Source organism: Salvelinus alpinus, chromosome 2 (genome assembly GCF_045679555.1).
Source record: "Salvelinus alpinus chromosome 2, SLU_Salpinus.1, whole genome shotgun sequence".
Lineage (NCBI taxonomy): Eukaryota > Metazoa > Chordata > Actinopteri > Salmoniformes > Salmonidae > Salvelinus > Salvelinus alpinus.
In genome coordinates this window covers 129302658-129330370 of record NC_092087.1, presented here as the reverse complement: position 1 = coordinate 129330370, position 27713 = coordinate 129302658, and the positions used below count along the sequence as shown (strand labels likewise).

Sequence of the window (27713 nt, the reverse complement as noted above, 5' to 3'; positions counted from 1 at the left end):
CGGAAGAAGCAATGCGACCCAATTCACATCTGACAAGTCTCATGTATTTAAATCAACTGTGTTGTGCCTAAAGACAAATAGTTCAAATAGCATTTGAAATCTTTCAAATAGTTTAGCTGTCCTTTAAAAATCTTTCAAATCCTTTATCTGTGCTTGGCTGAGCTTGCCTGGCACAATGGAACCAATTGATGTCTCAAAAGAGCACATGGCAGCCGCAAGCAAACACACATAGTTCTTGACAGATTTTGAATACTTGATCCCAGTTCTAGCTGGAATTACTTGTGAAATTAGCTTGCTTTCTCTAGAAGAAAAAAAAGTGTTTGTTTTTATCTGAGTGGAACTACCAGGAGAAAAAGGCGGATAACAAGTACCTACGGCACAAGGAGAAAGAGCGGATCTAAACCAATGTTAAGTCCATTCTCCCATCCGGTTGAATGAATTTGATAAGCCGGAGGGATTTAGCTAGCTAAACTATTTGAAAGATTTCAAATAATGTTTAAAATATTTGTCTTTAGACTAAACACTGTTGATTTAAATACATGAGACTTGTATGCACACATGACTGAATGACGCTTTGAACAAAAGCGTCGGCTAAATACCATATGTTATTATTTTATTAATATTAGCTGGCAATAGACTTTGGTTTGGACCAAAGGAGAATCTAGACTACAGCACTACATCTGGTTCAGGCTCTCACACTCAGCCCTTGTCTCTAAACGACAACTCATCCAAAGGAACGCATGAATGACAAAAGCATCTGGGTGAATAGCCGCCCTCACAGCAGGTATTTGACTTGAAGAAAACACCTGTAGTGCAGGAGTCGCTTGGCTGCAATGTGACGAGACAGGGGCTATCAGAATTTGTCTTAAAGTCCTCCAGGGGTTGAAAAGAGAGGACGTGCTTCTAAAGCCAAAGCAACACGTAGGCATTACCAATATCATTTTAGGAGACCCTTTCCACGAACCAAAATTAAGCCACTCCTGGATTTTGAAAGCCTGCTCAACGGAGAATCTGACAGTCTTAATCTGGATAGGTGGGCTTAAAAAAAATTGCTTTTAAGTCCAGGAATATGGGTTTACTCTGGGTCTGGAAAAGCGGTCCTGTGAAGTTCAAGACTGTAAAGTTATGCAAAGAACGCTATAAAGGCTGTAAAATTATCTTTGAGAACGCTTTCCTGAGAGGTACGAACAGGAACAGCATAATGGTTACATCATACAGACGCCTGGGATCAAAATGATTAGTTGAGGGGAAAGACAAGCAGAGAGAGAGAGAGAGAGAGAGAGAAAGACAGAGAGAGGAGGAAGTGAGAAGACGAACCAAGCACTTGTTTTTTAGATAGAGGAGCGAGAGAGAGAAAGTGAGAAGACGAAACAAGCAGTCTTGCCTCCGGTCCAACTTTCCAGATGTGTTAGTCTAATAATGGCATTGTTCGTGGATACATCCTTAAGATTCCTACTGAAAAATGCTTACCTGGGTCATTCCACAAAAAGAGTGCCTTTGATATTTTAAGTAGAAATTGTGCACCAACATTGCATTTTAAAAGCCTGTTACATTAAATAAGGCGCACTTTAACATACACTGAGTGTAAAAACATTAAGAACACCTCCTCTTTCCATGACATAGACTGAGCAGGTGAATCCAGGTGAACGCTATGATCCCTTATTGATGTCACTTGTTACAGTTGAAGTCGGAAGTTTACATACACTTGAGCCAAATACATTTAAACTTGTTTTTTCACAATTCCTGACATTTAATCCTAGTAAAAATTCCCTGTCTTAGGTCAGTTAGGATCACCACTTTATTTTAAAAAATGTGAAATGTCAGAATAATAGTAGAGAGAATGATTCATTTAATCTTTTATTTCTTTCATCACATTCCCAGTGGGTCAGAAGTTTACATGGAGTTTACATTTCAATTAGTATTTGGTAGCATTAGTATTTGGTAGCATTGCCTTTAAATTGTTTAATTTGGGTCAAACGTTTCGGGTAGCCTTCCACAAGCTTCCCTACAATAAGTTGGGTGAACTTTGGCCCATTCCTCCTAACAGAGCTGGTGTAACTGAGTCAGGTTTGTAGGCCTCCTTGCTCGCACACACTTTTACAGTTCTGTCCACAAATTTTCTAAAGGATTGAGGTCAGGGCTTTGTGATGGCCACTCCAATACCTTGAATTTTTCTTCCTCATGATGCCATCTAGTTTGTGAAGTGCACCAGTCCCTCCTGCAGCAAAGCACCCCCACAACATGATGCTGCCACCCCTGTGCTTCACGGTTGGGATGGTGTTCTTCGGCTTGCAAGCCTCCTACTTTTTCCTCCAAACATAACGATGGTCATTATGGCCAAACAGTTCTATTTTTGTTTCATCAGACCAGAGGACATTTCTCCAAATATTACGATCTTTGTCCCCATGTGCAGTTGCAAACAGTAGTCTGGCTTTTTTATGGCAGTTTGGAGCAGTGGCTTCTTCCTTGCTGAGCGGCCTTTCATGTTATGTTGATATAGGACTCGTTTTACTGTGGATATAGATGCTTTTGTACCTGTTTTCTCCAGCATCTTCACAAGGTCCTTTGCTGTTGTTCTGAGATTGATTTGCACTTTTCGCACCAAAGTACATTCATCTCTAGGAGACAGAACGCGTCTCCTTCCTGAGCAGTATGATGGCTGCGTGGTCCCATGGTGTTTATACTTGCGTACTATTGTTTGTACAGATGAACGTGGTGCTTTCGGCGTTTGGAAATTGCTCCCGAGGATGAACCAGACTTGTGGAGGTCTACAGTTTTTTATCGGAGGTCTTGGCTGATTTCTTTTGATTTTCCCATGATGTCAAGCAAAGAGGCTCTGAGTTTCAAGGTAGGCCTCGAAATACATCCACAGGTACACCTCCAATTGACTCAAATTATGTCAATTAGCCTATCAATAGCTTCTAAAGCCAAAATCATTTTCTGGAATTTTCAAAGCTGTTTAAAGGCACAGTCAACTTAGTGTATGTAAACTTCTGACCCACTGGAATTGTGATACAGTGAATTATAAGTGAAATAATCTGTCTGTAAACAATTGTTAGAAAAATGACTTGTGTCATGCACAAAGTAGATGTCCTAACCGACTTGCCAAAACTATAGTTTGTTAACAAGAAATTTGTGGAGTGGTTGAAAAACGAGTTTTAATGTCTCCAACCTAAATGTATGTAAACTTCCGACTTCAACTGTAAATCCACTTAAATCAATGTAGATGAAGGGGAGGAGACAGGTTAAGCCTTGAGACAATCGAGACATGGATTGTGTATGTGTGCCATTCAGAGGGTGAATCGGCAACACAAAAAATGTAAATGCCTTTGAACTTGGTATGGTAGTAGGTGCCAGGCGCACCAGTTTGTGTCAAGAACTGCAACGCTGCTGGATTTTTCATGCTCAATAGTTTCCCATGTGTATCAACAACTGTGGGAATCATTGGCGTCAACATGGGCCAGCATCCCCGTGGAACGCTTACGACACCTTATGGAGTCCATGCCCCGATGAATTGAGGCTGTTCTGAGGGCAAAAGGGGGGGGTTGCAACTCAATATTAGGAAGGTGTTCTTAATGTTTTGTACACTCAGTGTACAGCATAAACTGTATGTTACAGAACTGTACATTTTTTCTAAAGATAACATGAGATAGTTCGTCAGAAGTTCACTGAGTTAGAGAATCAACATTGACCATCTCAATGCACTTTAACACCCAGAATATAAGTCGCAAAATACCAAAATATAAATTTTTCTTCCTGAACAAACACAGTAATGGACAAACCCATTCTTCTCCCACTCCTACAGAGCACTGAAATAATTAAACTCCCTGACCCTCAACTCACACACACACATCTACCCCTCAGTCAACCTCTAAACATTCCCTCCTGGAGGTGTGTATGTGTGTATGCGAGTGTGTCGGGGGCAATTTCAAAGACAGCTGCTGGGACTGCTGGAAAGGCTGAGGGGTAGATGTGTGTGTGTGACTAGAGCGAAACACAGCCTTGACCTGCACATCAGAGGAGGGGGAGTGGGAAAGAGGGAAGAAACAGAGGGAGACAGGGAGCAAAGTATGGAGGTAGGGGTGGCTCTCGGCATCTGCTGAAGCTCTACAGACCGTGATTGAGAGTGAAGGGGAAATCCCACATGCACAAGGGGTGTGGGAGCAGAGTTTGGTGGGAGGAAAGCAGACTTCAGAACTCGTTGCTTAAGCTTACAGATGACCCGCAACACAACGCGACGGTGAAGGGCAGCTGGAAAACGACACTCTGTGTAACGATTCTCGTCCTCGTCTGATGAGGAATATGAAAGATCGGACCAAAATGCAGCGTGGTACGTGTCCATGTTAAATTTATTAAACTGAACACTGAAATACAAAATAACAAAGGTGAAAAAACAAAACAGTCCTATCAGGTGACACAACACAAAACAGGAAACAACTACCCACAAACACAGGTGGGAACAGGCTACCTAAGTATGGTTCTCAATCAGAGACAACGATTGACAGCTGCCTCTGATTGGGAACCATACCAGGCCAAACACAGAAATACAAAATTAAATCTACAATCGGCTTTGTATTTCGCAACAAAGCCACCTTCACTCACGCCGCCAAACATACCCTCGTAAAACTGACTATCCTACAGATTCTCGACTTCTGCGATGTCATCTACAAAATAACCTCCAACACTCTACTCTGCAAACTGGATGCAGTCTATCACAGTGCCATCCGTTTTGTCACCAAAGCACCACACACCACTGCAACCTGTATGCTCTCGTTGGCTGGACCTCTCTTCATACTCATCGCCAAACCCACTGGTTACAGGTCATCTACAAGTCTTTGCTAGGTAAAGCCCCACCTTATCTCAGCTTACTGGTCACCATAACAGCACCCACCTGTAGCACGCGCTCCAGCAGGTATATTTCACTAGTCACCCCCAAAGCCAATTCCTTCCAGTTCTCTGCTGCCAATGACTGGAACGAACTGCAAAAAACCCTTAGCTGGAGACTCATATCTCCCTCACTAACTTTAACCACCAGCTGTCAGAGCAGCTCACAGATCACTGCACCTGTACATAGCCCATCTGTAAATAGCCCATCCAACTACCTCATCCCCATACTGTATTTATTTATTTATTTTGCTCCTTTGCACCCCATTATCTCTACTTGCACATTCATCTTCTGAACATCTATCACTCCAGTGTTTAATTGCTATATTGTAACTACTTCCCCATTATGGCCTATTTATTGCCTTACCTCCCTTATCTCATTTGCACACACTGTATATAGACTTTTTCTACTGCATTATTGACTGTATGTGTGTTTATTCCATGTGTAACTCTGTGTTGTTGTGTGTGTCGAACTGCTTTGCTTTATCTTGGCCAGGTCGCAGTTGTAAATGAGAACTTGTTCTCAACTAGCCTACTTGGATAAATAAAGGTGAAATAAAAAATCAACTGCACACCTGACGTGTCTCACTCTACTGTGTGGGAGTCATTAAAAGCATATCTAAGGGGCCAAATTATTTCATACATAGCGTATGACAAAAAACAGCGCACTAAACGCCTATCGGAGCTATCTCAACACATTCTAGATGTGGACAACAGATATGTCTCTTCTCCGACTCCTTAAAGAGCAGCAGTAAAATAACAATAGCGAGGCTACATACAGGGGGGTACCGATACAGAGTCAATGTATGGGGGCACCGGTTAGTTGAAGTAGTATGTACATGTAGGTAGAGTTATTAAAGTGACTATGCATAGATGACAACAGAGAGTAGCAGTGGTGTAAAGAGGGGGGGGGGGGGGGGGGGCACTGCAAATAGTCTTGGGTAGCTATTTGACTAGATGTTCAAGCTGTTTAGAAGCCTCTTGGACCTAGACTTGGCGCTCCGGTACCGCTTCCCGTCTATGACTAGGGTGGCTGGAGTCTTCAACAATCAAATCAAAAATTCTACTCTGCTCTTTCCTCGTCAGAGGCTCTTCCTGCACATGTCGTATGCATGCATTTCTAGACAATCTGGACATCCCCTGTCTTAATTCAGATGAACAAACCAACATGGATGCCTCAATAAGCGATGATGAAGCTACTCTGGCAATCCGGTCCATGCAGAGCCGTAAAGCCCCTGGGCCTGATGGCTTCCCTATTGAATTTTATAAATATATAAATTATCCCCTATCCTCAGCTCAATGTACAATGAAATCCTTTCTAGTCAGAAACTGCCACCGACACTTACCCAGGCGACTATTTTGGTTTTGCTTAAAAAGGACAAGAATCCCCTAGACAGTGGCTCATACCACCCTATAAGCTTTTGTGCTGCGATTATAAAATTCTCACTAAGGTCCTCTCGCGCCGTTTAGAGACAGTGATGCCTAATTAACTCTGACCAAACCGGATTTATCTCAGGTAGGCAATCTTTCTATAATATGCGCCGGCTTTATTCTGCTCACTCAACTCAACAGTACAGAGGTTGTCATCTCTCTTGATGCTGTAAAAGGCTTTTGACCGGGTTGAGTGGGAATATCTATTCACGGTACTAGAGAGATTTGGCTTTGGCCCGTCATTCCTTTCCTGGATTAAGATTTTGTACTCGTCCCCAGTGGCTTCTGTTCGCACCAACAATGTTACCTCTAGCTACTTCCTTCTCCACAGGGGGACCAGGCAGGGTTGCTGTTTATCCCCTTTCCTATTTGATATGGCTATTGAGCCTCTTGCTATCGCCCTGCGGGCGGAGGAGAGGATTAAGGGAATACTAAGGGGCGACATAACTCACAAGGTGTCCTTATATTTAGACAATCTTCTTTTATACATCTCTGACCATGGGGAGTCTATACCCTATCTCTTGAACATGCTACACTATCTCTTGAACATGCTACACGGTTTTGGGACATTCTCTGGTTATAAGTTAAATCTAACAAAAAGTGTCCTCCTCCCCATTAATCAGTTAGCAGAAGGAATTGGGTGTGCCAACTTCTCATTTTAGGTGGAGCATCAGGTCTTTACTTATTTGGGGATAAAGGTCACTTGCTCATTTAAGGCTCTGTTTAAACCTAACTTCAAAACACTCCTGGAGCGCACTAAGCAGGATTTTATAAGGTGGTCTACTCTTCCCATTTCATTAGCAGGTCGCACTAATTCTGTTAGGATGACTGTATTACCTAGGTTTTTGTACTTATTCCAAATGATTCCCATTTTTCTGCAGAAGTCGATGTTCAAACAGCTGGACAGCTACATTTCCAACTTCATTTGGAATAAGTCAAATCCACGAATGAGAAAGGTATTTCTAGAGAGACCTAAACCCCGCAGGCGGGCTGGGCCTTCCCAATTTCTTACACTACTACTGGTCAGTAAATATATCTAAATGTGTTTATTGGGTTTCTACATTTGAAAACAAGGATGGTCCAATTTGGGCCATCATGGAGCTACAGTCAAGCCTTCCAACTTCTCCAGTCTGGCTCCTTTGCTTCCCACTGCCCATGAACCTTGGCACCCATGTTTTGAATCCCATTGTCAAGAACTCCCTTAAAATCTGGTCCCAATTCCAAAATCACTTTAGCCTTAAACAAGCAAGTGACTTCTCTCCATTAACATCTAATAATCTCTTCCCAGCGTCACAGATTGACACGGCATTCCAATACTGGCAAAGGAACGGTCTGGTGTTTTTTTGTGACCAATTTGTTGACAACACATTTGGGTTAAAATTCCCAATTCCCACTTTTTTAGATATCTGCAAACTCGCAGCTTTGCTAAAAAAAAAATCCCTTAATTTCCACTCGAGCCCACTAAGTGTCCAGTTGAGAGGGGCTTAGATCTTAACCCGTATTTGAAGGGCACAATCTCCAGATTATACGACATAATACATTAAGACATAAGACATTAATCCGCCTTCCTTGGAAAATACAAAATCTGCATGGGAGCAAGACATGGGTGGCGAGCTACCCGATGATATATGGCAACATTGTATTGAACGTATCCACACCTCATCATTTTGCATAAGGCATGGGCTCATTCAGTTTAAAGTTTTGCACCGTCTCCATTACTCAAATGACAGATTGGCAAAAATATACCCAAATGTGAACACCAAGTACATCTCTGGTGCCACCAGAGTCCAGCGACTGTGGGACACATGTTTTGGTCATGCCAATCTTTGAGTGGCTTCTGGGACCCCATTTTTGAGGCATTCTCACATATGTGTAGGGGAGGGGAGGGGAGGGGAGGGGAGGGGAGGGATAGATAGATAGATGGGAAAATTAGGGGTTGGGGTTGTACTGTTCTTGTTCTCATATTTGAAAATCTATAAATACATTTAAAAAAAAGACTCAAATGTAAATGTAAAATGAACAGTAAGACTTAATGAAAAATGTGATCAATGTGATTTTTCCCTTCCGCAATTCCATTTAAGTACAATGTTGCTCTGGTTGCATCCAGCCCTTGGTGTCGTTCTGCAATTAGTGGGTGGTATATTATCTGGCTAATCTGGTTGGAAGGGGTTCAAGTAGCACTGGGAATATTACTAAATTCCAGGATGTCACTCATTGGGAGGGGAGGAAGCTGTTCTGGACACAAATGCAGCCTTTTTTCAGGAAACTTGTAGTTTGTATGGAATATGTAGTTTTAGGGGAGTTTAAGTCAACAAAAAGAAAAGAGATAGATGTGGTGAGAAGTGAGAACAACCACAAGCGTGTTGGAATCTCTTCGTTTAGAAAAGAGGATATTTGCATAGCACACCTCTATTTTTTTTTTATTTTTATTTCACCTTTATTTAACCAGGTAGGCTAGTTGAGAACAAGTTCTCATTTGCAACTGCGACCTGGCCAAGATAAAGCATAGCAGTGTGAACAGACAACACAGAGTTACACATGGAGTAAACAATAAACAAGTCAATAACATGGTAGAAAAAAAAGAGAATCTATATACAATGTGTGCAAAAGGCATGAGGTAGGCAATAAATCGAATAATTACAATTTAGCAGATTAACACTGGAGTGATAAATCATCAGATGATCATGTGCAAGAAGAGATACTGGTGTGCAAAAGAGCAGAAAAGTAAATAAATAAAAGCAGTATGGGGGGTGAGGTAGGTAAATTGGGTGGGTAGTTTACAGATGGACTATGTACAGCTGCAGCGATCGGTTAGCTGCTCGGATAGCAGATTTTTAAAGTTGTTGAGGGAGATAAAAGTCTCCAACTTCAGAGATTTTTGCAATTCGTTCCAGTCGCAGGCAGCAGAGAACTGGAAGGAAAGGCGTCCAAATGAGGTTTTGGCTTTAGGGATGATCAGTGAGATACACCTGCTGGAGTGCGTGCTGCGGGTGGGTGTAGCCATCGTGACCAGTGAACTGAGATAAGGCGGCACTTTACCTAGCATAGCCTTGTAGATGACCTGGAGCCAGTGGGTCTGACGACGAACATGTAGCGAGGGCCAGCCGACTAGGGCATACAGGTCGCAGTGGTGGGTCGTATAAGGTGCTTTAGTAACAAAACGAATGGCACTGTGATAAACTGCATCCAGTTTGCTGAGTAGAGTATTGGAAGCTATTTTGTAGATGACATCGCCGAAGTCGAGGATCGGTAGGATAGTCAGTTTTACTAGGGTAAGTTTGGCGGCGTGAGTGAAGGAGGCTTTGTTGCGGAATAGAAAGCCGATTCTTGATTTGATTTTGGATTGGAGATGTTTGATATGAGTCTGGAAGGAGAGTTTGCAGTCTAGCCAGACACCTAGGTACTTATAGATGTCCACATATTCTAGGTCGGAACCGTCCAGGGTGGTGATGCTAGTCGGGCGTGCGGGTGCAGGCAGCGAACGGTTGAAAAGCATGCATTTGGTTTTACTAGCGTTTAAGAGCAGTTGGAGGCCACGGAAGGAGTGTTGTATGGCATTGAAGCTCGTTTGGAGGTTAGATAGCACAGTGTCCAAGGAAGGGCCGGAAGTATATAGAATGGTGTCGTCTGCGTAGAGGTGGATCAGGGAATCGCCCGCAGCAAGAGCAACATCATTGATGTATACAGAGAAAAGAGTCGGCCCGAGAATTGAACCCTGTGGTACCCCCATAGAGACTGCCAGAGGACCGGACAACATGCCCTCCGATTTGACACACTGAACTCTGTCTGCAAAGTAGTTGGTGAACCAGGCAAGGCAGTCATTAGAAAAACCGAGGCTACTGAGTCTGCCGATAAGAATATGGTGATTGACAGAGTCGAAAGCCTTGGCCAGGTCGATGAAGACGGCTGCACAGTAATGTCTTTTATCGATGGCGGTTATGATATCGTTTAGTACCTTGAGCGTGGCTGAGGTGCACCCGTGACCGGCTCGGAAACCGGATTGCACAGCGGAGAAGGTACGGTGGGATTCGAGATGGTCAGTGATCTGTTTGTTGACTTGGCTTTCGAAGACCTTAGATAGGCAGGGCAGGATGGATATAGGTCTGTAACAGTTTGGGTCCAGGGTGTCTCCCCCTTTGAAGAGGGGGATGACCGCGGCAGCTTTCCAATCCTTGGGGATCTCAGATGATACGAAGGAGAGGTTGAACAGGCTGGTAATAGGGGGTGCGACAATGGCGGCGGACAGTTTCAGAAATAGGGGGTCCAGATTGTCAAGCCCAGCTGATTTGTATGGGTCCAGGTTTTCCAGCTCTTTCAGAACATCTGCTATCTGGATATGGGTAAAGGAGAAGCTGGGGAGGCTTGGGCGAGTAGCAGCGGGGGGGGCGGGGCTGTTGGCCAAGGTTGGAGTCGCCAGGAGGAAGGCATGGCCAGCCATTGAGAAATGTTTGTTGAAGTTTTCGATTATCACGGACTTATCAGTGGTGACCGTGTTACCTAGCCTCAGTGCAGTGGGCAGCTGGGAGGAGGTGCTCTTGTTTTCCATGGACTTTACAGTATCCCAGAACTTTTTGGAGTTAGAGCTACAGGATGCAAATTTCTGCTTGAAAAAGCTGGCCTTTGCTTTCCTGACTGACTGCGTGTATTGGTTCCTGACTTCCCTGAACAGTTGCATATCGCGGGGGCTCTTCGATGCTATTGCAGTTCGCCACAGGATGTTTTTGTGCTGGTCGAGGGCAGTCAGGTCTGGAGTGAACCAAGGGCTATATCTGTTCTTGGTTCTGCATTTTTTGAACGGAGCATGCTTGTCTAATATGGTGAGGAAGTAACTTTTAAAGAATGACCAGGCATCATCAACTGACGGGATGAGGTCAATATCCTTCCAGGGTACCCGGGCCAGGTCGATTAGAAAGGCCTGCTCGCAGAAGTGTTTTAGGGAGCGTTTGACAGTGATGAGGGGTGGTCGTTTGACCGCGGACCCGTGGCGGATACAGGCAATGAGGCAGTGATCGCTGAGATCTTGATTGAAGACAGCAGAGGTGTATTTGGAGGGCAGGTTGGTCAGGATAATGTCTATTAGGGTGCCCATGTTTACGGATTTAGGGTTGTACCTGGTGGGTTCCTTGATGATTTGTGTGAGATTGAGGGCATCAAGCTTGGATTGTAGGACTGCCGGGGTGTTAAGCATATCCCAGTTTAGGTCACCTAACAGAACAAACTCTGAAGCTAGATGGGGAGCGATCAATTCACAGATGGTGTCCAGGGCACAGCTGGGAGCTGAGGGGGGTCGGTAGCAGGCGGCAACAGTGAGAGACTTATTTCTGGAGAGATTAATTTTTAAAATTAGAAGTTCGAACTGTTTGGGCATAGACCTGGAAAGTATGACAGAACTTTGCAGGCTATCTCTGCAGTAGATTGCAACTCCTCCCCCTTTGGCAGTTCTATCTTGACGGAAAGTGTTATAGTTGGGTATGGAAATCCCAGAATTTTTGGTGGCCTTCCTAAGCCAGGATTCGGACACGGCAAGGACATCAGGGTTGGCAGAGTGTGCTAAAGCGGTGAGTAAGGCAAACTTAGGGAGGAGGCTTCTGATGTTGACATGCATGAGGCCAAGGCTTTTTCGATCACAGAAGTCAACAAATGAGGGTGACTGGGGACATGCAGGGCCTGGGTTTACCTCCACATCACCCGAGGAACAGAGGAGTAGTAGGATGAGGGTGCGGCTAAAGGCTATCAAAACTGGTCGCCTAGAGCGTTGGGGACAAAGAATAAAAGGAGCAGATTTATGGGCGTGGTAGAATAGATTCTGGGCATAATGTGCAGACAGGGGTATGGTGGGGCACGGGTACAGCGGAGGCAAGCCCAGGCACTGGGTGATGATAAGAGAGGTTGTATCTCTGGACATGCTGGTCTCAATGGGTGAGGTCACCGCATGTGTGGGGGGTGGGACAAAGGAGGTATCAGAGGTACGGAGAGTGGAACTACGGGGTCCATTGCAAACCAAAACAATGATAATGATAACTAGTCTGAACAACAGTATGCAAGGCATATTGATATTTGAGAGAGACATACAATAAGGCATAAAGTGATTGCAGGTCTTGATTGGGAGAGCTAGCTAAAACAACAGGTAAGATAACAGCAGCAATAACAGGGTGCTAGTCTAACACAGCAACAACAGGTAAAAATGGCGACGACTAGGCAGAGAGGGTCGGATTAACTACACACAGATCCTGAGTTAAAGCACAGAGCCGACAGATAAAACACAAATAAACAGAATGGACAGAATGGAGTACCGTGAATTAATGGACAGTCAAGCAGGCATCAGCTATGTAGCCAAGTGATCATAGTGTCCAGGGGGCAGCCGTAGATGGAGCAGGGAGGCCTCCACTAAGCTAGCACGCGGCGTTTAAAGTTAGTAGCCCGGGGGTTGGTCTGCTCAGACGGAGGGGGTCTGCTCAGACGTGGTCGTGTCGACAGAGAATCCAAGCCGGATGGCGATGGCGAAAGAGAGGTTGTGAATTGTAGAATTGTGTTTGCTAACTGGTGCTAGCTTCGTGGCAGTGGCGCTAGCTGCGCTAGCTGCAAGCTAGCTGTGAGGATCAGAAGTAGTGGCTCAGGGATTACGGCAGGAATCCGGCGTTGTTGTCGAGAGACAGTCCGATGCTGGTAAATTGGTGAGTAATATCCAGGCTAATAACAGGGCTGGTGTCTGTGCAGAAGGTAAAAGCTGCTAGCAGCGGCAAAAAATGGCTAAATTAGCTTGTAGCTGATTTAGACCAGTTGTGATGGATTGGCAGGGCTCTGTGTCGGCAAAAAAAGGTCCAGTCCAATTGGCAAAAGAGGTATTGTAGCCCAAGAATTCGCTGGTAGACCTCTTCGGCTAGCCGGCAGATGGGCCTAGCTCGAGGCTAGCTCAAGGCTAACTGGTGCTTGCTTCGGGACAGAGGTGTTAGCCAGTAGTAGCCACTCGGTTGCAGCTAGCTAGCTGTGATGATACGGTGTAATTGTCCAGAGCTTGCGTCAGGAATCCGGTGATGTGGTAGAGAAAAAGCAGTCCTATATGCTCTGGGTTGATATCGCGCTTGCAGACTGGCAGGTATTGGCCCGAGCTGAAGCTGGCTGTGTCCGAGTTAAGGGTGAAGACCGCAGCAGTGGCTAACTGACTACTAGCTAGTAGCTAGTTATCTGGCTAGCTTCTGATTGGGGTTACGGTTCTAAAGTTTAAAAAATAGCAGGTCCGTACCACATTGGGTGAGGCGGAATGTAGGAATGTATATTCAGTTCCTAGATGGAAAGTGAAATTAAAATATATACGAAATGTATACGAAAAATACGAGGACTATTTACACGGGACAAGACAAACACAAACACACGTCCGACTGCTACGCCATCTTGGATTGAATATGTCAAAAGAAGAACAATCTGAGCAGTTGAATGGTCCCACATGACAGAATGTTAACTGACTTAGCTATGTAATGACCCAAAAAACTTGAAATGCAGAGACAAATTCCCTGCTAATATCCCTAAACAATGACAAACACTGCACACACAAAAAATGATTTAGGGTAGAGAAAAATCATTTTCAGTCGAATCAAGTCAAGTCAATATGATAAGCATCAGGATTGGCTATCAATTGGAGTTGAGCTCGCATACAGCATGAAACACACTGAGAATCTCACTGCCGATAGACTGCCGATAGGTAGGTCTACTTATCAAAGTGGGAGGCCGTTCCTTCCCTTGCTAGAACAAAAGCGGTAGCTGCTGCGTGCCGACCCGGTAGCGATGAACCTACAGATTATACTTGTAGAATCGCAATGCTCGTCAGTGGCCAACAACTTGACTTTGAGCCAGTCAAAGAGCACGAACCCCCACGTGGGCGATCCAACAAAAAAAGAAAAAAAAAATAGGGCATTTTCTCAGTACATCCAGGGATGAGCCAGTCACACTTCATATGCAATGTAGGCTATGGGATGGTTGCTAGCTAAGCGCATAGACGCATAGACGCAATGCACACAACACTAAATACTTCCTCTAAGCTAGCTAACCACTGTAGCTAGCATTGACATTATAATTAAATCACAATGGATTAGCTCGTTTCCATGAAACAGCTGCCTGTGTTAGCTGCCAAGTGAGTGCAGTGTCCTTAGCTAGCTAGCTATGTTGTACTAGCTAGCGTATATGCTAACGTTAGCTAGCCACCTAAACATTTTGCTATGGACTGGCACCGGCAGTATGGAATTATGGAGAGTGAATTACATAGCTTCTTCATCATCTTGCTAGGTACTGTAGTTATCTAGCTGTCCCACCTGACTAGTATTTAGTTTAGTTAATTAGGATCCCCATTAGCTACTGCAAATGCAGCAGCTACTCTTCCTGGGGTCCACATAAAACGGATAAATACATGACAATGTACAGAACAGTATTAGACAAGAACAACATAGTATCAACAAGGACTTTCTACAAAATAGCAACATTAGCGCAGATACAGTAGCTTCGAATCTAGGCCATAAGCAATACACACGGATATGCATTGCCAAACAACGCTACTGCCACCTTCTGGTTTGGAGTATTTTAGCAAGGCTGAGTCGCTGACGCCTTCCAAGGTCTCTGCTGTGTGAACACAAAAGAGATTGACTGCCTCTTTGGAGATAAAATCACACAATAGACCTGCTGTGTGGGGACCTCATCAGTTCTCTGTGCCGTCTGTCTTTTGATCCAACAAAAGGCGGGTCACGTCACAGACAAAGCTTTCTTATGGGGCACAGGGACGAGCTTACCTGGGCCTTCTGGGGTTAATGTTTTGTCAATTTACAACAATGGGGCTCAGCGCTTTTTAATGAACAGACTAGTCATTGTTAGGGTTAATTAAGCCTTACACTACACCGTCTGGGATCCATAGCTAAAGGGGGATTTCATTTAGAATGCAGTAGATACATCATACAAAGATGTAGGAGAGAGAGAGACAGAGGGAGGGAGGGAGGGAGGGAGAGAGGGAGAGAGGGAGAGAGGGAGAGAGAGAGAGAGAGAGAGAGAGAGAGAGAGAGAGAGAGAGAGAGAGAGAGAGAGAGAGAGAGAGAGAGAGAGAGAGAGAGATGGACATTTGGGGATAACAGGGGTAACAATTGCCAATGTGACATTTTGGCCAACTTTCAGGTGCTTGGGATGATCTGAACCATTCTAAACTAAATACAGGTGTGGATCAATGAATGTATCATTCTCTATCGATCATCATCACATGATTTGTTGGTATGTGATATTCTACAGTATAAGGAGGTACAGAGCCAAGCCAGTGTTTATGAAGGTGGGCGTCGATAGCCTTATCAGTCACATAACGAATTGACCGACATTCCAAACCCTCCTAACAACATTCCACATGGCCTTTTGTAGGCCTCCACATCACTCCAATTCAATGGCATTTGAGCAATTTATGCTAATTTGATTATCATCAATGAGTACTTTAATGTTTGAACAGATTTGGAATGATGTGATATGTGGCATATGCGTGAGGTGGTAGACTATTTGAGAACATAGAATGTAATTGTTTTGTTAGCTATCTTTCATGGATAAAATCGCCTCTCACAATGAATCAATGGGAAGGGGTTCTCAGCAGTCAACGTGCATGTGAATATCATAATTGATGGCTGTGCATTTTTCCCATTGATATACACTCACACTAAAATAACACATCCTAGATCTGAATGAATGAAATATTCTTATTAAATACTTTTTTCTTTACATAGTTGAATGTGCTGACAACAAAATCACACAAAAATTATCAATGGAAATCAAATTTATCAACCCATGGAGGTCTGGATTTGGAGTCACACTCAAAATTAAAGTGGAAAACCACACTACAGGCTGATCCAACTTTGATGTAATGTCCTTAAAACAAGTCAAAATGAGGCTCAGTAGTGTGTGTGGCCTCCACGTGCCTGTATGACCTCCCTACAACGCCTGGGCATGCTCCTGATGAGGTGGCGTATGGTCTCCTGAGGGATCTCCTCCCAGACCTGGACTAAAGCATCCGCCAACTCCTGGACAGTCTGTGGTGCAACGTGGCGTTGGTGGATGGAGCGAGACATGATGTCCCAGATGTGCTCAATTGGATTCAGGTCTGGGGAACGGGCGGGCCAGTCCATAGCATCAATGCCTTCCTCTTGCAGGAACTGCTGACACACTCCAGCCACATGAGGTCTAGCATTGTCTTGTATTAGGAGGAACCCAGGGCCAACCGCACCAGCATATGGTCTCACAAGGGGTCTGAGGATCTCATCTCGGTACCTAATGGCAGTCAGGCTACCTCTGGCGAGCACATGGAGGGCTGTGCGGCCCCCCAAAGAAATGCCACCCCACACCATGACTGACCCACCGCCAAACCGGTCATGCTGGAGGATTTTGCAGGCAGCAGAACATTCTCCACGGCGTCTCCAGACTCTGTCACGTCTGTCACATGTGCGTGTGAACTTGCTTTCATCTGTGAAGAGCACAGGGCGCCAGTGGCGAATTTGCCAATCTTGGTGTTCTCTGGCAAATGCCAAACGTCCTGCACGGTGTTGGGCTGTAAGCACAACCCCCACCTGTGGACGTCGGGCCCTCACCTCATACCACCCTCATGGAGTCTGTTTCTGACTGTTTGAGCAGACACATGCACATTTGTGGCCTGCTGGAGGTCATTTTGCAGGGCTCTGGCAGTGCTCCTCCTTGCACAAAGGCGGAGGTAGCGGTCCTGCTGCTGGGTTGTTGCCCTCCTACGGCCTCCTCTACGTCTCCTGATGTACTGGCCTGTCTCCTGGTAGCGCCTCCATGCTCTGGACACTACGCTGACAGACACAGCAAACCTTCTTGCCACAGCTCGCATTGATGTGCCATCCTGGATGAGCTGCACTACCTGAGCCACTTGTGTGGGTTGTAGACTCCGTCTCATCCTACCACTAGAGTGAAAGCACCGCCAGCATTCAAAAGTGACCAAAACATCAGCCAGGAAGCATAGGAACTGAGAATTGGTCTGTGGTCACCACCTGCAGAACCACTCCTTTATTGGGGGTGTCTTGCTAATTGCCTATAATTTCCACCTGTTGTCTATTCCATTTGCACAACAGCATGTGAAATTTATTGTCAATCAGTGTTGCTTCCTAAGTGGACAGTTTGATTTCACAGAAGTGTGATTGACTTGGAGTTACATTTTATTGTTTAAGTGTTCCCTTTATTTTTTTGAGCAGTGTATTTTGCAGCTATTCTCGTGCATAATTAAGCTACTATTTGCGCATGTGCATAAAACATAATTATACTCACATAAACAGTGTCATATGCGCCATCGAAGAAGAACATTGACTGGTTCAAAATAAATTCTTGAGTTCGGTCGGTCCCCTGCTCCAACAGTTGGTCTCCAGCTTGCTCTCCATAATCAAACATGTCGCGTTTGCTCAAACTGTTCACTGATAACGCAATGGCAAAAAGAGTTGCCCATCCTAACCAACCTCGTTGATGAAGATCCATGTTTAAATACGTCTATGCCCAGAACTCTTATTCGTTTTGACCTATAGGCTTGCCTACCCAGTTTTTCCAAAGCGGTTCCGATGCGGTGTACACCTCAGGGCGCACAACAGCGGAATGAAAAGTAAAAGTAGTAAAAGCCCATATAAAGGAGGGTGGAGTCGGAGAAGGCGGAGAAATATGCATGGGACACTTGCGCGGGATTGCCTGCATCACATATCGCTTTCCAGTCTTTGCAATCATGCATCTGTCCGGACGGTTTAACCTTCTCTCTTCTAGATATGATAGATAAAATAAACATGAAAAAGTAGATTTAAGTCCCTTTGCCTTTACTCGCAGTCTTTCACCAAACAAACTGAACCTTGTTTTTTCATGAATTGATAACCACATATTTAAGCAATTTATGAGTGATGATTTTGGGTGCAGAATTACAGATCATTCTATATAAGAAATCATTCTGTAATGTTTGTCCGACAACATACTGGTGGTTAAAAAGTTTTAAATGTGTAATTTACCAAACTACAGCAACTACAGCGGCAGGTAGCCTAGATGTTAATCGCGTTGGGACGGTAACCTAAAGATTGCTGCTTCGAATCCCGGAGCAGTCTGGGTGTAATATCTGTCGATGAGCGCTTGAGCACGGCACTAATTGCTCCTGTAAACCGCTCTGGATAAGAGAGTCTGCTGAATATTGGAATGTAAACAACAACACTGTTGAGTAGAGCGTCATGCCAATATATTTAACAGCTGCAAAGTGTTGCCTATGTTCACCTTCAACCCACATTTTGTTCCAAGTTAGGTAACAGATTGTGAACAATTGCAAACGTTTGCAAAATAACTATATAATATGTGTGCAGCATAGAGTAGTATTGCAATGGCAGGTCGCCATTTTCCTTTTCCAAACCAGATGAACTAGTTACGCAAATTAATAACAAGGGAGAGAAACATATAAAGGTACTAGAAACATTGCTTGTAATTGCCTTATTTTTTTACTTTCTTTTTCATTTGAAGACACTGCCACCTGCTGACTTGTGTCTGAAATTTGATGTCAAAGAGTCTTTAACAATCAATTTGAATGGATGAGGAGCATTTTATAATCTCTTTTTGTGTGTGATGTATTTGCTTTTTGATTTAAATGAAACTACATTGACCTGTTTTACACATGTAGTTACTACATTCAGAGGTAGTATTGTACCACTCTATCTATTCCTATCAGGGCCTGGTCAGTTTGATGTACAGTGCAGTCTTTTACTTACAGATGTTAACTTATTAAAATATTTATTAAGAAAATATTTATGATGCAGCAATCATCAAGAGGCACTCGTGTGTGTGTGTGTGTGTGTGTCTTTGTCTAAGTGTGTCAGGGTTGGAGTCAATTCCTTTTCAATTCTCTCAATTTAGGAAGTAAACTGACTTTCCCCTTCCCGTTCCAATATTCCTCAATGCCTCGTTTTAAGATTTTGTTTTAATGGAAACTGGGATTTTCAGCTTACTTTCTGATTTGACTGAATTGAAATGGAATTGACCCCAACCCTGATGTGTGCATATGAATGAGTGAATATCAGTGACTATGCTCCCTCCTCTTTCTTGCGATCTGGGGTCTCCTCCTTCTTCACTCTGGGTATATGCTCTTTCCAGCCCCTGCTGACATACAGTGGGGCAAAAAAGTATTTAGTCAGCCACCAATTGTGCAAGTTCTCCCACTTAAAAAGATGAGAGAGGCCTGTAATTTCCATCATAGGTACACTTCAACTATGACAGACAAAATGAGAAAACATTTTTATTGAATTTATTTGCAAATTATGGTGGAAAATAAGTATTTGGTCACCTACAAACAAGCAAGATTTCTGTCTCTCACAGACCTGTAACTTCTTCTTTAGGAGGCTCCTCTGTCCTCCACTCGTTACCTGTATTAATGGCACCTGTTTGAACTTGTTATCAGTATAAAATACACCTGTCCACAACCTCAAACAGTCACACTACAAACTCCACTATGGCCAAGACCAAAGAGCTGTCAAAGGACACCAGAAACAAAATTGTAGACCTGCACCAGGCTGGGAAGACTGAATCTGCAATAGGTAAGCAGCTTGGTTTGAAATCAACTGTGGGACCAATTATTAGGAAATGGAAGACATACAAGACCACTGATAATCTCCCTCGATCTGGGGCTCCACGCAAGATCTCACCCCGTGGGGTCGAAATGATCACAAGAACGGTGAGCAAAAATCTCAGAACCACACGGGGGGACCTAGTGAATGACCTGCAGAGAGCTGGGACCAAAGTAACAAAGCCTACCATCAGTAACACACTACGCCGCCAGGGACTCAAATCCTGCAGTGCCAGACGTGTCCCCCTGCTTAAGCCAGTACATGTCCAGGCCCGTCTGAAGTTTGCTAGAGAGCATTTGGATGATCCAGAAGAAGATTGGGAGAATGTCATATGGTCAGATGAAACCAAAATATAACTTTTTTGGTAAAAACTCAACTCGTCGTGTTTGGAGGACAAAGAATGCTGAGTTGCATCCAAAGAACACCATACCTACTGTGAAGCATGGGGGTGGAAACATCATGCTTTGGGGCTGTTGTTCTGCAAAGGGACCAGGACGACTGATCCGTGTAAAGGAAAGAATGAATGGGGCCATGTATTGTGAGATTTTGAGTGAAAACCTCCTTCCATCAGCAAGGGCATTGAAGATGAAACGTGGCTGGGTCTTTCAGCATGACAATGATCCCAAACACACCGCCCGGGCAATGAAGGAGTGGCTTCGTAAGAAGCATTTCAAGGTCCTGGAGTGGCCTAGCCAGTCTCCAGATCTCAACCCCATAGAAAATCTTTGGAGGGAGTTGAAAGTCCGTGTTGCCCAGCAACAGCCCCAAAACATCACTGCTCTAGAGGAGATCTGCATGGAGGAATGGGCCAAAATACCAGCAACAGTGTGTGAAAACCTTGTGAAGACTTACAGAAAACGTTTGACCTCTGTCATTGCCAACAAAGGGTATATAACAAAGTATTGAGAAACTTTTGTTATTGACCAAATACTTATTTTCCACCATAATTTGCAAATAAATTCATTAAAAATCCTACAATGTGATTTTCTGGATTTTTTTTCTCATTTTGTCTGTCATAGTTGAAGTGTACCTATGATGAAAATTACAGGCCTCTCATCTTTTTAAGTGGAGGAACTTGCACAATTGGTGGCTGACTAAATACTTTTTTGCCCCACTGTACCAGCAGGCCTCTAGCTGCTGCTTCAGTTTAGGCCTCTTTGACTTTCTCAGTTCCTGATTGAGAACATCCCTCAGCTGCTTCCAGGAAAGGTACGCAGACACCGGCCTCCACATGCTGCATATATTTAGCTCGGGGGATGACAGTTGAGGTCTCTTGAGCTGGCTCACTTCCTGATTGACGGAATGACTATCCGCTCCCATGTCAGGGGGCAGCAAAGGTACCCAGACACCTGACTGGCATTGACCTCCACAGCCCTCTGGGACAGGTCTGGACACCGCACGGCTTGCTTGGTCAGCTTGGGGCCTGACATAGCCTTCTGAGATGAGCCTGGACAACCAACCTTCTTCAGGATCATCCTGATGGCAGAGGGGTTTCTGGGGTCGGCACACAGGATGCACTCCCAGAGGACTTTGGCCTTGCACCGGTCAGCGGCTCTGACTTTGGAGCCAAGAGATTGGGTCTCTGATTGGGCTGTTGGAGACCAAAAACTTGACCTGTAGGCCACTGTCACTATGAAAACTGGGGTTCTCCTCAGAGTTGAATCCTATGTACTGCAGTGCAGTTCTCTAGGCCCTCTACTCCTTTCTATTTATACCAATGATTTGCCACTGGCATTAGACAAAGCATGTGTGTCCATGTATTCTGATGATTCAATCATATACGCATCAGATACCACAGCTAATGAAGTCACCAAAACCCTTAAGAGTTGCAGTCTGTTTTGGAATGGGTGGCCAGTAGTAAACTGATCCTGAACATCTCTAAAACTAAGAGCATTGTATTTGGTACAAATCAAGTTCTAGAGCTCAGCTGAATCTGGTAGTGAATGGTGTGGCTGTTGAACAAGTTGAGGGGACTACATTAATTGGTGTTACCTTAGATTGTAAACTGTCATGGTCAAAACATATAGATTCAATGGTTGCAAAAATGGGGAGAGGTCTGTCATAAAGAGATGTTCTGATTTTTCGACACCACACAAAGCAGGTCCTGCAGGAACTCATTTTAGCTTATCTCGATTATTGTCCAGTCATATGGCCAAGTGTTGCAAAAAAAAGCGGCACATCTTGCTCTTCAATGTAATCAAAGGGCTAATACTAATACTATGCATGCCAGTCTCTCTTGGCGGAGAGTTAAGGAAAGACTGACTGCTTCACTTGTTTTTATATGAAACATGAACGTGTTGGAAATTCCAAATGGTTTGCATAGTCAACTTACACACAGCACTGACACACACACCCCGCAGGGGTCTTTTCACAGTCCCCAGGTCCAAAACAAATACAAGGAAACGTAGAGTATTATACAGAACCATGAGTGCATGGAACTCCCTTACATCTTATATAGTGCAAGTGAACAACAAACTGGGTTTAAAAAAAAAAAAATAAGCAACATCTCATGGCACAATGCCTCTCCCCCATGTGACCTAGTTGTTGTATGTATTGTGGCAGTTTCGGCGACATGATCTTGGTAAGGCAGGGTTTACACAAACACACACTGCCAGTCCACGGGAAGGGTTAATACGGTTTCTTTTTTTAATCAGGTACCGGCAACTCAAACAAAGTAAATCCATCTTCATCAGTGGAAGGTCCTCCACTCCTTTGGGTTCATTCCTTGCTAAAATCTTCAATTCCTTCATTCCAGTAAACCTCCTTCTCCACCGTATGCACAGTCTCTCCAATAGCCTCCTCCTCGTTCACCTGCCGGGGTTAAAGGAAAGACAAAGAAAGCATACACAGGGCGCAGTTAAGTAGAGGCCCCGATTGGTTTCACCTGTCTGCCGTTTAGCCTCTAAATACAACTGGAGACAGGTGTGGCTGTTCTGCTGTAGTCTGGCAGTTTCCCCTGAGCTGTCCATGGTCCTGCCCCTGGGAAATACTTCCCATTGCTGTCCGAGGTCCTGGCAGCCAGAAAACACAGAAACCTCGCAGGCACATACCGACCATCCACCATACAACCCCTGAAACAGTATGTAATGACATGTATGTGTAACTGATAGATGCACACACACACACACTACTTGTTCATGTTTGTATGTAAATTCTAAAGTATTTTGTCTGTAATGTATTTTTCGATATGTGTCAGACCCCAGTAAGACTAGCTGTTGTCATTGGCATCGGCTAATGGGGATCCTCATAAATCAAATCAAATCTATGATTGCCTCTGCACCCCCATCCAGAAAAAAAATATTTGCCTTTGAATGGATACCTGAAGAAGAGATATAATTTTGAGTTTACAAGCTAGTTGAATGTACACTATTTCTAAATTCATGAAGATATACCCATACCCAGGTGGTAAGGGTAGGTAACAACACATCCGCCACACTGATCCTCAACACGGGGGCCCCTCAGGGGTGCGGGCTCAGTCTCCTCCTGTACTCCCTGTTCACTCATGACTGCATGGCCAGGCACGACTCCAACACCATCATCAAGTTTGCAGATGACACAACAATGTACTCCTGATCACCGACACTGATGAGACAGCCAATAGGGAGGAGGTCAGAGACCTGGCCGTGTGGTGCCTGGACAACAACGTCTCCCTCAACGAGATCAAGACAAAGGAGATGATTGTGGATTACAGGAAAAGGAGGACCGAGCACACCCCCATTCTCATCGACGGGGCTGTAGTGGAGCAGGTTGAGTACTTCAAGTTCCTTGGTGTCTACATCACCAACAAACTATCATGGTCCAAACACACCAAGACAGTCGTGAAGAGGGCACGACAGGAGACAGAAAGGATTCGGCATGGGTCCTCAGATCCTCAAAAGGTTCTACAGCTGTACCATCGAGAGCATCCTGACTGGTTGCATCACTGCCTGGTATGGCAGCTGCTCAGCCTCCGACCGCAAGGCACTACAGAGGGTAGTGCATATGGCCGAGTACATCACTGGGGCCAAGCTTCCTGCCATCCAGGACCTCTATACCAGGCGGTGTCAGAGGAATTTCCAGATGCCTGAAGGTACCACGTTCATCTGTGCAAACAATAGTATGCAAGTATAAACACCATGGGACCACACAGCTGTCATACCGCTCAGGAAGGAGACACGTTCTGTATCCTAGAGATGAACGTACTTTGTTGCGAAAAGTGCAAATCAATCCCAGAACAACAGCAAAGGACCTTGTGAAGATGCTGGAGGAAACAGGTACAAATGTATCTATATCCACAGTAAACCGAGTCCGATATCGACATAACCTGAAAGGCCGCTCAGCAAGGAAGAAGCCACTGCTCCAAAACCGCCATAAAAAAAAGCCAGACTACCATTTGCAACTGCACATGGGGACAAAGATTGTACTTTTTGGAGAAATGTTCTCTGGTCTGATGAAACAAAAATAGAACTGTTTGGCCATAATGACCATCGTTATGTTTGAAGGAAAAAGGGGGAGGCTTGCACGCCGAAGAACACCATCCCAACCGTGAAGCACGGGTGGCAGCATCATGTTGTGGGGGTGCTTTGCTGCAGGAGGGACTGGTGCACTTCACAAAATAGATGGCATCATGAGGAGGAAAATTATGTGGATATATTGAAGCAACATCTCAAGACATCAGTCAGGAAGTAAAAGCTTGGTCGCAAATGGGTCTTCCAACTGGACAAAGACCCCAGGCATACTTCCAAAGTTGTGGCAAAATGGCTTAAGGACAAAAAAGTCAAGGTATTGGAGTGGCCATCACAAAGCCCTGACCTCAATCCTAAAGAAACTGTGTGGGTAGAACTGAAAAAGCGTGTGCGAGCAAGGAGGCCTACAAACCTGACTCAGTTACATCAGCTCATTCAGAAGGCATAGGACAACATTCACCCAACTTATTGTGGGCAGTTTGTGGAAGGCTACCCGAAACGTTTGACCCAAGTTAAACAATTTAAAGGCAACGCTACCAAATACTAATTGAGTGTATGTAAACTTCTGACCCAATGGGAATGTGATGAAAGAAATAAAAGCTGAAATAAATCATTCTCTCTACTATTATTCTGACATTTCACATTCTTAAAATAAAGTGGTGATCCTAACTGACCTAAGACAAGGACATTTTTACGAGGATTAAATGTCAGGAATTGTGAAAAACTGAGTTTAAATGTATTTGGCTAAGGTGTATGTAAACCTCCGACTTCAACTGTACATGTACATATTACCTCAATTACCTCGACTAACCGGTGACCCCGCACATTGACTCTACCGGTACCCCCTGTATATAGCTTCTCTATTGTTGTTTCACTGATGCTGTTTAATTATTTGTTACTTTTATTTTATTTTTTAAAATATGATCTATATTATAAGGGCTTGTAAGTAAGCATTTCACTGTAAGGTCTACACCTGTTGTATTTGGCACGTGACAATAAAATTTGATTTGATTTTATCTTTATCTGAAAAAAAATTGGAAGACTTTAAAAAAAAAGGTCGAACGGCTTTCATAGGCCTACAGGCCAAAGCAGTCCACTTTTTGACTAACATTTTAAGTCACTGCACGACAGTAAATTAACAAAAACTGAAGAAAAAACAACTCACATTGTCCATTGTATGTAGTTCTGTCCTTGAGGTTTTCTTGTCGATTGATGTTCTGTATTATGTCATGTTTTGTGTGGACCCCAGGAAGAGTAGCTGCTGCTGTTGCAACAGCTAATGGGGATCCTTGTAACGGGGTGAGTGACTGGTTGCCGGGAAGTCAGGCGCAGGAGAGCAGAGATGGGTGATTTCAGGAGAACTTTAATATACACCCTGGCCCAAAGAAACAGGTGAGGCAGCACAAAGCACAACCACGGTAACATGAACCGGATTAAACAAAACAAACAAACCTAGGTTTAGCCCAAGCCAGCCTGTAGCGTAACACCCTACACAAAGAACAATTCCACACACAGACATGGGGGAAACAGATGGTAATATACATTTAGTCTGATGAGGGAATGTGAACCAGGTGTGCGGGAAAACAATGAAAGGTGGAGCGGCGATGGCTAGAAGACCGGTGACGTCGACCACCGAACGCCGCCCGAACAAGGAGAGGGACCGACTTCGGTGGAAGTCGTGACAGTACACCCCCCCCCCCCCCGACGCGCGGCTCCAGCAGCGCGCCGACACCGGCCTCGGGAGATGCAGGGCGATCCGGACGAAGATGGTGGAACTCCCACAGCATAGAAGGGTCCAAAACGTCCTCCAGCGGGACCTAGCATCTCTCCTCCGGACCGTACCCCTCCCAGTCCACGAGGTACTGAAGGCCCCTCGCCCGACTCCTCGAATCCAGTATGGAGCGAACGGAGTACGCCGGGGCCCCCTCGATGTCCAAAGGGGGCGTAGGAACCTCCCGCACCTCAGACTCCTGGAGCGGGCCAGCCACCACCGGCCTGAGGAGAGACACATGGAACGAGGGGTTAATACGGTAATCGGGGGAAGCTATAACCGATAACTAACCTCGTTCAGTCTCCTCAGGACTTTAAATGGCCCCACAAACCGCAGCCCCAGCCTCCGGCAGGGCAGGCGGAGGGGCAGGTTTCGGGTTGAGAGCCAGACCCGGTCCTCACTGCGGTGACGGTCTGCGCTGGCCTTCTGGCGCAGCACGGCCCGCTGGAGGTGAACATGGGCGGCGTCCCAGGTCTCCTCCGCGCGCCTGAACCAGTCGTCCACCCCAGGAGCCTCGGCCTGACTCTGATGCCAAGGCGCCAGAACCGGCTGGTGCCCCAGTACGCACTGGAAGGGCGAGAGGTTAGTGGAGGAGTGGCAGAGCGAGTTCTGAGCCATCTCGGCCCAGGGCACGAACGCCACCCACTCCCCCGGCCGGTCCTGACAATAAGACCGCAGAAACCTAACCACATCCTGGTTCACTCTCTCCACCTGCCCATTACTCTCGGGGTGAAAACCCGAGGTAAGGCTGATCGAGACCCCCGACCTTCCATGAACGCCCTCCAGACCCTCAAAGTGAACTGGGGACCCCGATCAGACACTATATCCTCAGGCAACCCGTAGTGCCGGAAGACGTGTGTAAACAAGGCCTCCGCAGTCTGTAGGGCCGTAGGGAGACCGGGCAGAGGGAGGAGACGGCAGGACTTGGAAAACAGTCCACAACAACCAGGATCGTGGTGTTACCCTGTGAGGGAGGAAGATCGGTGAGGAAATCTACCGACAGATGCGACCAAGGCTGTTGTGGAACGGGTAAGGGGTGTAGCTTACCTCTGGGCAGGTGCCTAGGAGCCTTACACTGGGCGCACACCGAACAGGAGGAAACATAAACCCTCACGTCCTTTGCCAAGGTGGGCCACCAGTACTTCCCACTCAGACAATGCACCGTCCAACCGATGCCTGGATGATCAGAGGAGGGTGACGTGTGGGTCCAATAGATCAACCGGTCACAGACGCCCAGCGGGACACTGGAGGGGAGCGGGCTCTGCACGTAACGCCAGCTCAATGTCCACGTCCAGCTCCCATACTACTGGCGCCACCAGGCAGGAGGCCGGGAGTATGAAGGTAGGATCCATGGTCATACAGCCGGGACAGTGCGTCTGCCTTAACATTCTGGGAACCTTAGGCGACCAAAAGCCCTGTCCGTCTCAGCCAACCACTGCAAATGCACTGGGTCCCACTTCAGCAGTGAGGTAATGGGAGCCGCTACCTGACCAAAACCCCGGATAAACCTCCGGTAGTAATTGGCAAACCCTAAAAAACGCTGCACCTCCTTTACCGTGGTGGGAGTCGGCCAATTACGCA

At 45.4% G+C, this 27713-nt stretch overlaps 1 protein-coding gene and 1 long non-coding RNA gene across 2 annotated transcripts in view; both read right to left on the bottom strand.

Moving 5' to 3' along the window:
* LOC139568775 (nidogen-1-like) overlaps window positions 1–17924 on the bottom strand; it is a 72137-nt gene extending 54213 nt beyond the window's left edge. Inside the window, exon 1 of the mRNA XM_071390855.1 lies at window positions 17608–17924. Coding sequence (XP_071246956.1) covers window positions 17608–17811 — 204 coding nt within the window. The 5' untranslated portion in view covers window positions 17812–17924. The remainder of the gene's footprint in view (window positions 1–17607) is intronic.
* A 4615-nt stretch (window positions 17925–22539) lies between these two features.
* Window positions 22540–26038, bottom strand: LOC139551725 (uncharacterized). Its single transcript, XR_011670310.1, has 2 exons — window positions 25527–26038; window positions 22540–22727 (listed from the first exon to the last, which is right to left on the bottom strand). It is a non-coding gene; the product is annotated as an uncharacterized lncRNA (long non-coding RNA).
* Between the last annotated feature and the right edge of the window lie 1675 nt (window positions 26039–27713).